The sequence below is a fragment of the Neopelma chrysocephalum genome, unplaced genomic scaffold (genome assembly GCF_003984885.1).
Source record: "Neopelma chrysocephalum unplaced genomic scaffold, ASM398488v2 Primary Assembly neopelma1_90, whole genome shotgun sequence".
Lineage (NCBI taxonomy): Eukaryota > Metazoa > Chordata > Aves > Passeriformes > Pipridae > Neopelma > Neopelma chrysocephalum.
Window position 1 is genome coordinate 714,339 of NW_020897752.1, and position 14,455 is coordinate 728,793.

Below are 14,455 nucleotides of genomic sequence, written 5' to 3' on the forward strand. Positions count from 1 at the left end.
AGGTGTCCCTGGGCTGTGTCTCAGTGTCCCTGTCCCTTTTCCAGGTGGCCATGGGCTATGCCCACTCCCTGGTCATCGCCCGGGATGAATCCGAAGCGGAGAAGGAGAAGCTGCGGAAGCTCCCGGAGTACAACCCCCGCACCATCTGAGGGACCCCCAGGCCCCCCCATTCCCGCTTTTCCAACCCCGCCGCCGTTCTCACTCCCTGTTCTCCCGTTCCCAAAACCTTGGGGGGGGGGTTATTTCCACGCCCCCCCGGCTTTTTGAGTTCCCGACCGTAGCAGGATCTTTTGGCACATCCAGGCTTGGTTTTGTAGGGTCTTGTTTTTAATTATTTGTATTTTATTTGTATTTTTCTGCATCCTTTTTTTTATTGTTTCCCATTTTCCCGGCCATGACTATCCCCGGCTGCGGGCTCAGGATCAAACTGGGGATCTGATCCCGGCTCGGGATCCCTTCAGGGCTCAGGATCCCTAAAGAGCAGCTGCCAACGCCTCCTTTGGCCCCAGGATTCCCATTTTTTTGCCGGTTTTCCCTACTTTAGGTGCTATAATTTTCGGGATATCCCACACACACCCCTCCAGCATCCGGAGGGATCCAGGACCCGGATATCCCCCCACCCCCGCCAGGGCCAACCCCATTCCCAGCATCATTCCGGGGCTCCCCTCCCCGCTGTCGCAGGGAGATCTCAGGGATGAAGAGGGGAGTCCTGAAGGATTTTTTTTCTTGGAATTCTGAATTTCCTTTACTTCTTGCTCCTGATTTTGCCTGGGACCAGCCGGAATTCCCTCCTCCCCTGCCGTGCACTGTGCTGGAGAAACGAGGTGCCTTTTGGAGCAGAGCCCGGCTCTGCCTTCGGTCATTTCCAGTCTCATTTTATTTCAATTTTGCGAATTTTTAGGCTTTCTTTGGAATTATTCCACGGTTTTTAGGTCCTTCCCACTCTCCTGCTGGATGCTCCGGGCCACGCTCGCGCCCAGGCAGGGAGTTTGCAGTAAAACAAAGGGGTTTTTTGGTCATTTTTGGGGGTCGGGTGGTTGTTTTGGGGTGTTTTGGGGGGTGTTAGAAAGGAAATATCCAGGACAGGGAGAGCAGCTGGGCAGGAAAGGCCAATAATCCGCTTTTTTAGCAATATTTAGGATCTGGGGGGGTTGTGGCACCAGCGGATGCCACAGCCCTGATAAAATGGGGGGAGGGGAATCACCAAACCCCCACTTTTACCCCCCACAAAAGCCTCATTTGGGGTCATTGCTGCCAGCCGAGGCTTTCCAGCCCCTGGAATGCTCTGGAAGCAGGAGGATCCGGGCAGATCCTGAGCAGAGAGGCCGGGGGGGCCGGGATGGGCTCGGGGGTTTTATATTTCTTGGAGTAAATGTTTCAATCGATGCTGTCTCGTGTCTCCCCCGTCGCCGGCCCCTCCACCCCCCTCGGGCTCCTCATTCATCTCTTCCCTTCTCAAATTTTAGGTTCCAAATCTCAAAGTTTTTCATTTTTAAAATCTTCATTTTATCATTTTGAAATATCGATTTATTAATTTTTTTAAGCCCTCGTGTTTAAATTGTAAAATTTCAAAATGTTCATTTTTAAAGTCGAATTTTTTAAGTTCGATTTTTTAAGCCCTAATCTTTCATTTTTAAGAATTTTAATTTTTGACATTTTAATTTCAAAAAAATTAATTTCAGTTTTTAAATGTTTAAGTTCTAGTTATATCTATTTTTATCCTTGTTTTTATTTTTACATTTTTTAAATTATTTTCATTTTTCTGTCTTACTTTTAAATTTTATTTTTAAATTCTATTTTTATTTTACTTTGCCTTAACATTTTCACTTTTAGTTCTAATTTTATTGCTACTTTTAAACTTTTCGTTTCTATTTTTGCTTTTATGTTTAAATTTATCCTACTTTTTTCATTTTAGCTCTGATTTCTATTTTTTAATTCTTTTAACTTATTTTTATTTTCTATTTTTCATTGTAATGTTTCTATTTCATCTTATTTTTTAATTTCTATGTCACTTTTAATTTGCTCCTTTCTTACATTCTACTTTTGACTTTTTTATTTTTAAACTTTATTTTTTATCTCAATTTTTAATTTCAATTTTTGAATTTTCATCTTTAGTTTCATATTTTTCATTTTTAACATTTTTAATTTTTTTTTATTTTTACCATTTACTTTCAACTTCTTCATTTTTACTTCCTAATTTTTAATTTTTAAAGATTTACTTTCAATATTCATTTTTTTTAATTAGTCACTTTTTACTTGAAACTTTCCACTTTGAAATTTTTACCATTCCATTTGGGATTTTCCCGTTTCCTTCCTTTCCCACAAAGGCCCCACGAGCAGTTGCTGCTCTTTCCTCCCCCTGAGAAGCCCAATCCCTGCCATCAGGTGGCACCAGCCTCCATCCCAAATATTCCTGCTCCAGTTTGTCCCTTCAACATTCCGCAGGGTGGGAACTCTGGAATGTGTGGGAGTTCCTTGTGTGTGGGGGGGTGACTCCATCGTGGACGAGGGAAGGGCTGTGGATCCACCTCTGGAATTCTCTAACCCCCAACATCTCGGCCTCGGACAGGGATGGGTTCCGTGGGCGGGTGAGGGGTTGGTTGGATGGTGCATCCGGAGGCTCGTGGGAACGGCTCCGAGCCCCGCTGACCATCCCTGAGCATCCCTGAGCATTCCCGGTGTCCGTGTGTCCCCTCCCCGCACCCTCGGGAAGTTCCCGGCCAATCCCAATCCCGGCGGGATGTGGATGTGCCGGAGGGCAGGAGCTCTGCAGAGGGGTCGGGACAGGCTGGATCCAGGGACAAGGGGGAGCGTCAACAGGGCCAAGTGCCGGGTCCTGAACCTGGGTCAGGACAAACCCCTGGAACGCTCCAGGCTGGAAAGCCGGGAAAGCCCCGGGGGTGCCGGTGGCAGCGGCCGGACACGACCCGGGTGTGCCCGGGGGGCGAGAGGCCGATGGCCCCGGGCTGGGCCGGGCCCAGGGGGGGCACAGGCACAGGAACAGGGCAGGGCCCGTCCCTGTGCTGGGCACGGCCGGGGCACCTCCAGCCCCGGGGGCACCGCTGGGACCCTCCGGACAAGGAGGACACGGAGGGGCTGGAGCGTGTGCAGGGAAGGGAACGGAGCTGGGAAGGGGCTGGAGCAGCAGGAGCGGCTGAGGGAGCTGGGGGGGCTCATCCTGGAGCAAAGGAGGCTCAGGGGGGACCTTCTGGCTCTGCAACTCCCTGACAGGAGGGGGGAGCCAGGGGGGGGTCGGGCTCTGCTCCCAGGCTGGACACGTCCCATCCCAGAAACCTCCCCATGGCTGGGGCTGATCCCCAGCGTGGGCAGAGGGCAGGGGGGGATTCTGCCCCTCTGCCCCTCGGGTGGGACCCCCCTGCAGAGCTGCTCCAGCCCTGGGAACAGCACAGGGAGGACGTGGAGCTGCTGGAGAGAGTCCAGAGGAGGCACCAAGAGGATCAGAGGGATGGAGCAGCTCTGAGATGGGGAAAGGCTGGGAGAGCTGGGATTGTTCAGCCTGGAGAAGAGAAGCTCCAGGGAGACCTGAGAGCCCCTTCCAGTGCCTAAAGGGGCTCCAAGAGAGCTGGAGAGGGACTTTGGACAAGGGATGGAGGGACAGGACAAGGGGGAATGGCTTCCCACTGCCAGAGGGCAGGGATAGATGGGATACTGGGAAGGAATTCTTCCCTGCGAGGATGGGCAGGCCCTGGCACAGGGTGCCCAGAGAAGCTGTGGCTGCCCCATCCCTGGAAGTGTCCAAGGCCAGGTTGGACGGGGCTTGGAGCAGCCTGGGCTGGTGGAAGGTGTCCCTGCCCATGCTGGGGGTGGAACTGGATGAGCTTTAAGGTCCCTCCCAACCCAAACCTTTCCATGATTCCACGATGATCTGTGCCTGTGGGACGTGCCCATGTGCATTTTGTCACTCACAGCAGGACAGGCACTCTGCAACCCCACTCACCACTATTTCCCCTCCCAGTTTAACCAGTGGAACGTTAATTCCTGTGCTGGGAGAGCCACAACCCCCAGAAAATGTCCCCCAGCAAACTCTGAAGGAGCCACGGCCTGTTTTTAATTTGAACACTGAAGGCACTTGGAGGGGTGGGGGTGGGATTGGAGGAGGAGGAGGAGGAGGAGGAGGGTTGGTGCCGAAGCCGCCTCAAGGCACCATGTTCCACCACTTGAAGGCGAAGGGCTTCCTGCGGACGTTGGTGCCACAATGGACCTCCCCGGACCCGATGTGGTAGGTGAAATAGTCGTCGATGAAGGTGCAGGTGAGGCCCAGGGGCTCGAGCAGCTCCCGCACGCGCTGCTCCAGGCAGCACTGCCCGCCCACCACGGGCCCGAAGGGCTTGGGGATGCCCAGGTGCCTGCCCAGCACCAGCATGTTCACCTGCAGGGACAGATATCGGTGTTGGCCACCCCAAACCCCCACGAGGGGGAGGGCAGGGCCGGGGGGGTCGTGGTTACCATGTCTGGGAAAAAGGCGTCGGCGTCACCGGAGCGCTCGTTCTGGCGGAAGAGCTGCGGGATGTCCACGATGTCCGGCTCGGCCAGGCCCAGGGCCCGCTTCAGCACATCCCTGTTCCAGCTGATGCAGCGCTGGAGGGACGGAGGGAGGAGTGGATGGAGAGTGGGATGGAAGGAGGGAGAAGTGGGTGAGTGGATGGAGGGACGGAGGGAAGGAGAGACGAAGGGATGGGGAGATGGAAGGAGAAAGGGAGGGAAACAGGAATGGAGGGACAAAGATGGACAAAAGGATGGAGAGATGGAGGGATGAGGGCATGGAGAGATAGAGGGACAAAAGGAGGGAAAGAGGGATGGAGAAATGGAGGGACAAGGAGATAGAAAGAGATGGAGACACAGAGGGATGAGGGCATGGAGAGAGAGAAGGATGAGGAATGGAGGGACAAGGTAGGGGGAGATGGAGGAACAAAGAGATGGACAAAAGGGTGGAGAGATCAAGGTACAAAGGGAGGGAAAGATGGACAAAGGGATGGAGAGGTGGAGGGATAAGAACATGGAGACATCAAGGGATAAAGAGAGGGAAAGGGATGGAGAGATGGAGGGACAAAGGGATGGATGTCGGGATGGGCAGGCAGCGGAAGGAAGGGATGGGTGGATGGAAGGATGGAGAGGTGAACAGAGGGATGGAAGGAGGGAGGGGTGGGTGGATGGACAAAGGAACAGAGGGGTGGACACAGGGATGGGTGGGCAGATGGAGGGACAGAGAGAGGGATGGGTGGATGGATGGATGGAAGGACAGTGATGGAGAGATGGATGGAGAGGTGGCTGGACGATGGAGGGAGGGATGGGTGGAGGGATGGAGAGAGGGATGGAGGGACAGAAGGACAAGGAGGGAGGGGTGGAAAGGAGCCCCCTGCTCCCCTTCCTCACCTGGGCATAAGAATTGAATTTCCGGAGCCCTTCGTCAGCCAGAATCTCGTTTATCGTCAGCTTGGGCACATTCTCCAGCCCTGCAGCACGGAGAGCCAGGCAGGAATTCCTCCTCAGAACATTTAGGATGGAACTGCCGGCTGATCCAGGAGCTCCCCCATTTCAGGGGCACTGGGATCTCCAGCCCCACCCGGGAAATCAAATCCGTGCAGCTTTTCATTAACTCCACTCAATTCTGCCCCCGCTTTCAGGCACATCCTTCCCCTCATCAAATTTTGCAGGAAAAAGGGAAAACAAGCCCATCAACCCCTGTTTTCCACCCTCCCCTTACCCTGGAACATCACAGCCTCTCCATATCCCTCCTCTTGCTTCTTCCTGAGGAGCTGGTAGCAGGCGCTGGGACTGGCCAGGAGCAGCCGGAATCCCTGCGGAGGGAGACGGGAGGGGTTTTTTGGGGGGGTTATAAAGGTTCCACCACACTTTTTTCCCCTCTGGGATCCATTACCTTCCTATCAGGAGCGGGGACAAAGCTGAGGAACTCATCCACGTGGCCAACAACGAGCCAGTCCGAGTACAGCTCCACGGGCGCCTGCACCTTCTGGGCAACGAGGAAATCCTTGACGGCCCTCGCCATCCGCCGGCCGCCGTACCTGGGGGGGTGAGGGGGGCACTCACAGTCTGGGGTGCCCAGGGGCTGCTCTGCCCACAACCAACCTCAAACGGGGTATAAAACCCCGTTTTTGGTGGTTTTCCTCCATCCTGTTTCTCACCTGGGGAAGCTGCTCCCGATCAGGATGCGGCCCAGGGGGTACTCCTTGCCCTGCACCGTCACGGGGGGGCTCACCTCCAAATTCCCGAAGGAATCGAGGCTGGTAGCTCCCTCTGGAGCTTGTCGGGCCACGTAGCCAAAATCAGGGCCCTGGAAGGGGAAAAGGGAGGAGATCAGAACCGTTGGACTCGAGCCTTGTGGGTCCCTCCCAGCTCAGCAGCTTCTGTGACAACTGAAGAAATGAAGCTGTGAGCACCTGAAGTGCAGTGCTCCCAAATCACCCCGGGCTGGCTCTTCCCAGCCCCAAAATGCAAGAAATAGATAGATTTATCTTCCTTTTTATGGGTTTGCAAAGCTTTTTGCCTTGCTGGGAAGGGAGAAGGAAGGGGCTGGGTACCAGGATCCTCTTGATGGGGAAATTCTTCAGCTCCATGTCCCGGGGAGAGTCAAAGACAACGGGGAAGGTCTTGTGGGGGGCTTGAACGTAGCCAAACTCAACCTCGTCCTGGAGAAGGGATGGAGAAGGTGGAGGAGAGCCCTCCTGGAGCTGCTGTGTGGAGGGTGGGGTGGGCACCCCCTGCACCCACCTGGATCCAGCGGTCCCGGCGGTTCTCGACCAGCGGGCACACGGTGAGTGGGCACTGGGCCTTCTCAGCCATGGCCCTCACGGCCTCCACGAAATCCTCGTTGTCACCCGTGCTGGGAGGAAACACGGGATGTGGGAGCTGATCCGGCACCAGACAGGGCTCGGCCACCCACCCAACAACACCCACTTGCAGACAAAGACCTCCAGCGGCGCCAGAGTGTTGGGGGTCATGATCCATGGGGCCACGCGGAAAACCACGGTGTCGGTGAAGAGGGGGGTCTCCAGCAGATCCTGGGGGGGGACACACCATCTGGGCTCTGCTCCCCCTGCTCTGGCTCCTCCCAACCCCCCACAGGCAGTACCTTCTCGGGGCTCTCCAGCAACGTGACGTGGAAAGCCACCCGGCCGGAGAAGTTGGTGTCGGGGAAGGCGAGTCCCTCCACGTAGAAGACACTTTCCTCCTGGTGCCGGCTGGGTTTGACGGTGTAGGAGAGTTTGGAGCGCCCCAGCACGTGTTTGTACTCCTCCAGCTCCACACTGTCTGTGGGTACAAGCCCCCAAACAGTCACCCCCTTTCCCACAGCCTTTCAACCCTTTTTTTGCCTAAAACCTTCCAAAAACTCATATTTAACCCTGTGGTGGAAAAAATCCCCCTGTGCATTGAATAAACCCGCCCCCGGGGGACGCAGGAGGGTGTTGCAGGAGTGGGGCTTGTTCTGCTGCAAGGGTTTGGCCTGGACCCCGGTAATTTGGGGGGTCTGTGCCCCCAGTCCCTGCTGGGCACTCACTGCCACCGTAGAAAACTCCGACTTTGTCGGAGTCGCTGAAATCCACGTGCAGGAGCAGCCGGTGGGTGGCGAAGATGGCGCGGGGCCCTCGCGTCCGCAGCACCATCTGGGACATGTCCTTCAGGTCTGAGGGGGGGGGAAGGGTGTTAGGAAGGAAAACTGGGGGGAAAAATAGGAAAACGGGGGGTTCTTTGGGGCGCAGGGGCACCGTCGTAGGAGCGGATTTCGGTGTCCCGGTTATCCGGAGTCTCGGCCTCGGGATCGTCGCGGTCGCAGTTGACCAGCAGGATGGCCCCGTGCCCGTCAGGACCCCACGTCCACTTGTCCTGGGGGGACACAAAGCAGGGTGGGGGTGTCACCACAATCCCTCCGTGCTGGGTTTGGTAAAGGGGGCTTAGGGGGTGGGTTGTGAGAAGCTGCCAGAAGCTTCCCCCGTGTCCATGGAGCCAATTCCAGCTGCTCCAGGACAGACCCACTGCCAGCCAAGGCTGAGCCCTGCAGGGATGGTGGGAACCCCTCTGGGATAACACAGTTAAGGAGGAAAAGGTTCTTGTGCAGATGGAATCGGGGGCAGAGAGGAGAGGAACGGGAATGTGGGAGAGGAACAGCTCTGCAGAGCCCAGGGCAGGGCAGGGGCAGGAGCTGCTCCAGGGGCCAGAGCTGAGATTCCCCTGAGATCCCATGGGGAAGCCCGGGGAGAAGCAGCTGAGCCCCTGCAGCCCAGGGAGAGCCAGGATGGATCATGGATCCACCTGCAGCCCAGGATGGATCATGGATCCACCTGCAACCCATGAGGGATCAGATCCACCTGCAGCCCAGGATGGATCATGGATCCAGCTGCAGCCTGGGGAGGAGCCCACATGGAGCAGGGACATGCCCAGGAGAGGCTGTGACCCCGTGGGAAGCCCAGGCTGGAGCAGGGTCCTGGCAGGATCCCTGGATCCCTGGGGAGAGGTTTCCCAGAGGGACTTGTGGGGACCCGTGTTGGAGCAGTTCCTGAAGGACTGACCCCATGGAAAAGTGACCCCCGTGGCAGCAGCTCCTGGAGAACTGTTGCCATGGGATGGTCTCAGGCTGGAGGAGTCCACAGGGAACTGTCTCCCGTGGGAGGGACCCCAGGGAGCAGGGGAAGGGCTCCGACTGCTCTCCCTGAGCAGGGGCAGGAACAACGTGGGATGGACCGACCCGACCCCATTCCCGAATCCCTGCGCTGCCGGAGGGAGGAGGGAGGGCTGGGGAAGGGGTTTGTAGGGTGGGTTTCACTTCTCATTCTCCTGCTCTGCTCTTGTCAGCAATAATCCAATTCCTGTCCCCAGTCTGGGTCTGGTTCCCAGGAGGTGACGGGGGAGGGATCTCTCCCGCTCCTGATCCCGGTCCACGACCCTTTGTGATGTTTCCCCCTCTGTCCACTCGCAGAGGCATCGACAGAGCAGCTTTGGGGGATGCCTGGTGTCCCCCCAGGGCCAACCTATCACCCCCACACTCCCCCTGATCCCGGGGGTGTCCCCTCCCCGTTCCCACCTTGTCCAGCAGCGTCCTGCTCACGGCTCCGCTGCGGTTGATGTCGGCATCCAGGGAGACCTCTGCGGGAACAGGGACCATGGGGCCAAGGGGAAACCCCCGCAGGGGCACGATGTGGGGGTGTCCTCCTCAGAACCCCCCCGGGGCATGGTTTGGGGGTGTCCTCCTCAGAGACCCCTCCAGGGGCACAGTCTGGGGGTGTCCTCCTCAGAAACCCCCCCCGGGGACACGGTTTGGGGGTGTCCCCCTCTCTTACCCACGCAGGTGAGATACACCGTCGTCCTGCCCACGGGGACCCCTCCATCCTCCCCGAAGTAAGAGATCCTGACCTGCAGGGAGGAGCAGGAGCTCGGCACTGTCCCGGCACATCCCCGGCCCCCCCGGAGCCCCAGCACCCACCTTCTCGTCCCCCACGTCCTTGCTGACGGTGTCCATGACCACGTGCACCTCGTGGGTGCTCAGGGGCCAGCGGCACACGCTGGAGGGCAGTTTGGTGCTCTGGGAGTCGTGGACCACGTAGAGCTTCACCCCCGCGGTGCCCTGCACGTGGAAGGTCACGGCGTCCTTGGGAGCGGAGCTGCGAGGGGTGGGAAGCACAGTGAGACCCCCACGGGGGGGAATTCCTGGAATACCGGTCATGGGCAGCGAGGGGAAACCCTGGTGTGGGCAGGAAGGCCGGTGGGGTGCCAGGAATTGTGCGGCAAGCGGGGGGAAAGGTGGATTGTCCCTGGAAAGTGCAAGTGCAACAAGGGCTGGGGGGTGAATTTGGGGTAAATATTTCAATATGGAACAAATCCCAACATTTAGCGCAGCAACAAGTGGTGCAAAATGCAATGGATCCTGAAAAATGAAAGTGCAACAAGGGCTGGGGGGTGAATTTGGGGTAAATCTTTCAATATGGAAAAAATCCTGACATTTAGCACAGCAACAAGTGGTGCAAAATGCAATGAATCCTGAAAAATGCAAGTGCAACGAGTGCTGAAGTGGGAAAAATCCTTCAGTATGGAACAAATCCTGCAGTTTAGAGCAGCACTGAGTCCTGAAAAATGCAGCTAATCCTAGAAAATGCAATGGCAACAAGTGCTGGGGAGTGAATTTGGGGTCTGTCTTTCAGTATGGAACAAATCTTAACATTTGAAATAGCAACAGGTGGTGCAAAAATGCGATTAATTCTGGAAAATGCAAGTGTAAGAAGTGCTGTGATATGAAATTGGGATAAATCCTTCAATATGGAACAAATCTTGAAGTTTAGAATTGCAGCAAGTTCTGAAAAATGCAATTAATCCTGGAAAATGCAATGGCAACAAGTCCTGAGATATGAAAGTAGGATCAATCCTTCAATATGGAAAAAATCCTGCAACTCAGAGTGGGAAAAAGTCCTGAAAAATGCAAATAACCCTGGGAAACCCAACTGCCACAAGCTCTTTGAGAAGAAATTGGGATAAATCCTTCAATATGGAACAAATCTTGACATCTAGAATGGAAACAAGACCTGAAAAATTCAATTACCACTGGAAAATGCAACTTCAACAAGGCCTATGATATGAAACTGGGATAAATCCTTCAACAGGGAACAAATCCTGCAATTCAAAATTGCAGCAAGTCCTGAAAAATGCAACTGCAACAAACCCTGTCATATGAAATTGGGCCAAATCCCTCAACATGGAACAAATCCTGCAATTTAGAATTACAACAGCTCCTGGAAAATCAGAGAATCACCGAATCAACTGGGTTGGAAAAGACCTCCGAGATCATCCAGTCCAACCTTGGATCCAACCCCGCCATGGTTCCCAGCCCATGGCACTGAGGCCACATCCAGTCTGTCCTTAAACACCTCCAGGGACGGGGACTCCAAACCTCCCTGGGCAGCCCATTCCAAGGGCTGAGCACTCTCTCTGGAAAAGATTCCTTCCCAATATCCAACCCAAACCTCCCCTGGCACAGCTGAAGACTCAGCCCTCTTGTCCTTCTGCTGCTTCCTGGGAGCAGAGCCCGATCCCACCTGGCTCCCCCCTCCTGGCAGGGACTTGCAGAGAGTGAGGAGGTCTCCCCTGAGCCTCTTCCTCTCCAGCCTCAACACCCCCAGCTCCCTCAGCCTCTCCTCACAGCACTTGTGCTCCAGTCCCTTCCCCAGCCTCGCTGCTCTCCTCTGGACCTGCTCCAGCCCCTCAATGTCCTTCCTGAGCTGAGGGCCCAGAGCTGGACACGGCACTCCAGGGGTGGCCTCACCAGCGCTCAGTCCAGGCCAACAATCCTTTCCCTGCTCCTGCTGCCACACTCTTCCTCAGCCAGGCCAGGATCCATTGGCCCTCTTGGCCACCTGGCCACACTCTGGCTCCTGTTCAGCTCCCTGTCCATCCCAAATCCCAACTCCCTTTCTGCCTGGCTGCTCTCCAGCCCCTCTGTCCCCAGCCCGTGGGGCTGCCGGGGGTTGTTGTGGCCAAAGGGCAGGACCCGGCCCTTGGCCTGGTTGAACCTCATCCCCTTGGAATCAGCCCATGGATCCAGCCTGTCCAGGCCCCTCTGCAGAGCCCTCCTGCCTTCCAGCACATCAACACACCCCCAGCTTGGGGTCACCTGCAAATTTGTTAATGACACACTTGATCCCCTCACCCAGATCATCAATGAAGACATTAAACAGGACTGGGCCCAGCACTGATCCCTGGGGACACCACTGGTGATGGATCCCAACGGGATGCAGCTCCATCCCCACCACTCTCCGGGCCCTGCCCTGCAGCCAGTTCCTGACCCAGCCCAGAGTGCCCCTGTCCAAGCCTTTCCCAGGAGTGTGCCCTGGGAGACGGTGTCTGAAGTCCAGACAGACACATCCACACCTTCCCCTCGCCCACCAGGAGGGTCACCTGGTCAGAAAAGGAGATCAGGTTGGTCAGACAGGACCTGCCCCTCCTGAACCCGTGCTGGCTGGGTCTGACCCCTTGTCCACCCTGTGGGTGCTGTGGGACTGCACTGAGGATGATCTGCTCCATGACCTGGCCGGGCACTGAGCTCAGGCCGACAGCCCTGGAGTTCCCCGGGTCCTCCTTGCAGCCCTTTTTGTGGATGGGTGTGAGGAAGGTGTTAAACACCTCAGCCTTTTCCTCCTCTTTGCTGCCTCAGTTCCCTCCCTGCCCAACCAAGCACAGAGGTTTTCCTTGCCCCTCCTTTTGCTATTGATGGATTTGTGGAAGCACTTCCTGTTGTCCCTGACAGAAGTGGCAAGATCAAGTTCAAATTGTGCCTTTGTCTCCCTAATTTTCTTCCCACATGACCTGACTGTATTCCTAAACTCTTCCTGAGTATTCATGAAATGCAACTGCAAAGAGTCCTGAGGTGTATAATTGTGATAAATCCCTCAAAGTGCAGCAAATTCTGCAAATTAGAGTGGCACAAAGTCCTGGAAAATGCAACTGATCTTAGAAAATGTAACTGCAACAAGTCCTGGGATATGAAACTGTGATAAAATCCTTCAATATGGAACAAATTCTGATGTTTAGAATGGCAAAAATCCCGAAAAATAGAACTACTCCCCAAAAATGTAAATTTATCAAGGCTTGAGATACAAAATTGGGATAAATCCTCCAATATGGAACAAATCCCGCAACAAGTCACACAAAATGCAACGAATCCTGGACCCTGCAGTCACACCAAATCCCTCAATGGGCACCAAATCCCACAAAACGGGATTACAGCCAATCCTGCAAAAGGCAATTGCACCAAATCCCACCAAAGGCGATTAGGGAAAATCCTGTCAGAGGCAACGAGCCCTGGAAAAGGCAACGGGAACAAACCCCGGGATCTTGGTGGCAGCAAACCCTCAACAGGCACAAAATCCGGGGATATCCCATTGCAGGAAGTGCTGAAAGTGCAACCAGTCCCCTAATGCGAAATGGCAACAAATCCCCTGAAATTCATGGCACTAATCCCCCCAAAATGCCCCAAATCTTGCAATATTTGTGACAAGGAATTTTGCAAAATGCCACAGAAAATGCAATTATGACAATTTTTTCATTTTAATCTTATTTTTTCCTTTTTAATGTTAACTTTCAAATTTCTTCAGTTTTGTATTTTGAAATTTTAACATTTACCTTTTTTTAAATTTAATTTCTTGGGGTTTATTTACAACTTTTCATCGGAAAAATTTTCGTTTCAGTTTTTGATTTTCGCTTTCCCTTCATTTCATTCCTTTACCCAAAGTGTTGGGCTGTGAAGCCCAACTGTGAGAAATCCTGCGATATCCCATCCCAGCACAACCCTGGAGCTGTTTGGGGTGGATTTTTGCCACGGGCATCCCAAATATTCGCATTTCCGCCGGCAACGAGCCCCGACCGGCCACAGCCCTTAAGAACGAAGTAAAACTTCGATGGTTGGGCAGGTTGGAGCTCGTTTCACTCCGCAAGAGGCCGCGGGCGATGGGCCCAGGAGCGCGAATCCTGATCCGGGAGAAGGGAAACATGGATCCATCCCTCGGGAAGAGGGGAAAACCTCCCCTGGGGCCAGTGGGAGAGGCCGGGATGCTCCCGGCAGCGGGTTTGGAGGCGTTCAGGAAAATAACCCCCCACAGCTGCTGCGGCCTGAGACGGGTTTTAAAGGGAACTAAAAGCAAAACCCGCTGCTGGAAAAGCTCCCGAATTGTTTGGGCTGGAGCCAAGGAAGTGGTGGCGGGAGGTGACGCCCGGCCGGCCCCGCCGCGATGGTTTCGCTCTGCACATCCCTCCAAAACACGGAAATATTTATCAGTTTTCAGGTGGATCCCGGCCAGGATGTGAAACTCGGCGTTAAAGCTCCCACGGGGACTTTTTGCAGCCCGAAATTCCCCCGGGAGGGGTCTCTGTCCCGCTGCGGCCGCGGTTGGAGCATCCCCTTCCCCGGTATCCCCTGGCAACACCCCCCGAAAGCAGCAGCATCGCCCCCTCCCCGCTCTGGGCTATTTTTACTCGTTGATCAGCGGGATAAAAGAGGTTACGAAAGCAGACGGGACGTTCCCTGCGCTTACCATCGGACATCCAGGGAGAGCTCCGTGCCGAGCACGCACACGGTGCTGGTGGGGTGCTGGACGGACAGCTGGACACGGCGCTGCTGGGCCATCGCGGCAGCCCCAGGAGCACCCTCGGGTGCTGCGCAGGCTGGCACGAGGGGATTTATAAAGCCTGGCCGCTGGGAGGGGATCAGCCAAAGCCCGGCTTTAATCCCACCTCCGGGCTGGGCGTGCGCGGGGTCCGGCCGCGCTCCCCGGAGCGGGAATCGGTGCGGGGGGAAGCGCACCCCGAGACACCCCCGGGGGGAGCGGCGGCTTCTAAGAAGTCCAGGGGTGAGGTTCGCTTTCCCGTTAACACAAAGAAACGCTGATGCGAGCGGTCACCCTTAAACCCACGCCGTGAAATATTCAGGGCGACACCG

The 14,455-nt window shown here is 55.3% G+C and overlaps 2 protein-coding genes across 2 annotated transcripts in view; one reads left to right on the forward strand and one right to left on the reverse strand.

Annotated features, from left to right (window-relative positions):
• Window positions 1-1,383, forward strand: part of RCC2 (regulator of chromosome condensation 2) — an 11,338-nt gene extending 9,955 nt beyond the window's left edge. Inside the window, exon 13 of the mRNA XM_027693151.1 lies at window positions 45-1,383. Coding sequence (XP_027548952.1) covers window positions 45-149 — 105 coding nt within the window. The 3' untranslated portion in view covers window positions 150-1,383. The remainder of the gene's footprint in view (window positions 1-44) is intronic.
• A 2,664-nt stretch (window positions 1,384-4,047) lies between these two features.
• On the reverse strand, window positions 4,048-14,190 carry LOC113972301 (protein-arginine deiminase type-3-like). The gene is made up of 16 exons (XM_027693209.1): window positions 14,052-14,190; window positions 9,458-9,635; window positions 9,315-9,387; window positions 9,059-9,120; window positions 7,746-7,863; window positions 7,538-7,663; window positions 7,112-7,290; window positions 6,937-7,040; window positions 6,751-6,862; window positions 6,561-6,668; window positions 6,165-6,313; window positions 5,900-6,044; window positions 5,726-5,819; window positions 5,395-5,474; window positions 4,468-4,599; window positions 4,048-4,390 (listed from the first exon to the last, which is right to left on the reverse strand). Exons 1-16 carry the CDS (start codon window positions 14,141-14,143, stop codon window positions 4,157-4,159), a joined length of 1,986 nt encoding a protein of 661 aa, XP_027549010.1. The 5' UTR covers window positions 14,144-14,190; the 3' UTR covers window positions 4,048-4,156.
• Between the last annotated feature and the right edge of the window lie 265 nt (window positions 14,191-14,455).

Excerpts from the sequence above, each read along its gene's own strand:
- LOC113972301 (XM_027693209.1), bottom strand. The coding sequence starts at position 14,143 with ATGGCCCAGCAGCGCCGTGTCCAGCTGTCCGTCCAGCACCCCACCAGC. Across the intron at positions 5,820-5,899 it reads TCCCCGCTCCTGATAGGAAG|GGATTCCGGCTGCTCCTGGC; the intron begins GTAATGGATCCC and ends CTCCCTCCGCAG. Across the intron at positions 4,600-5,394 it reads AATTCAATTCTTATGCCCAG|CGCTGCATCAGCTGGAACAG; the intron begins GTGAGGAAGGGG and ends CCGTCCCTCCAG.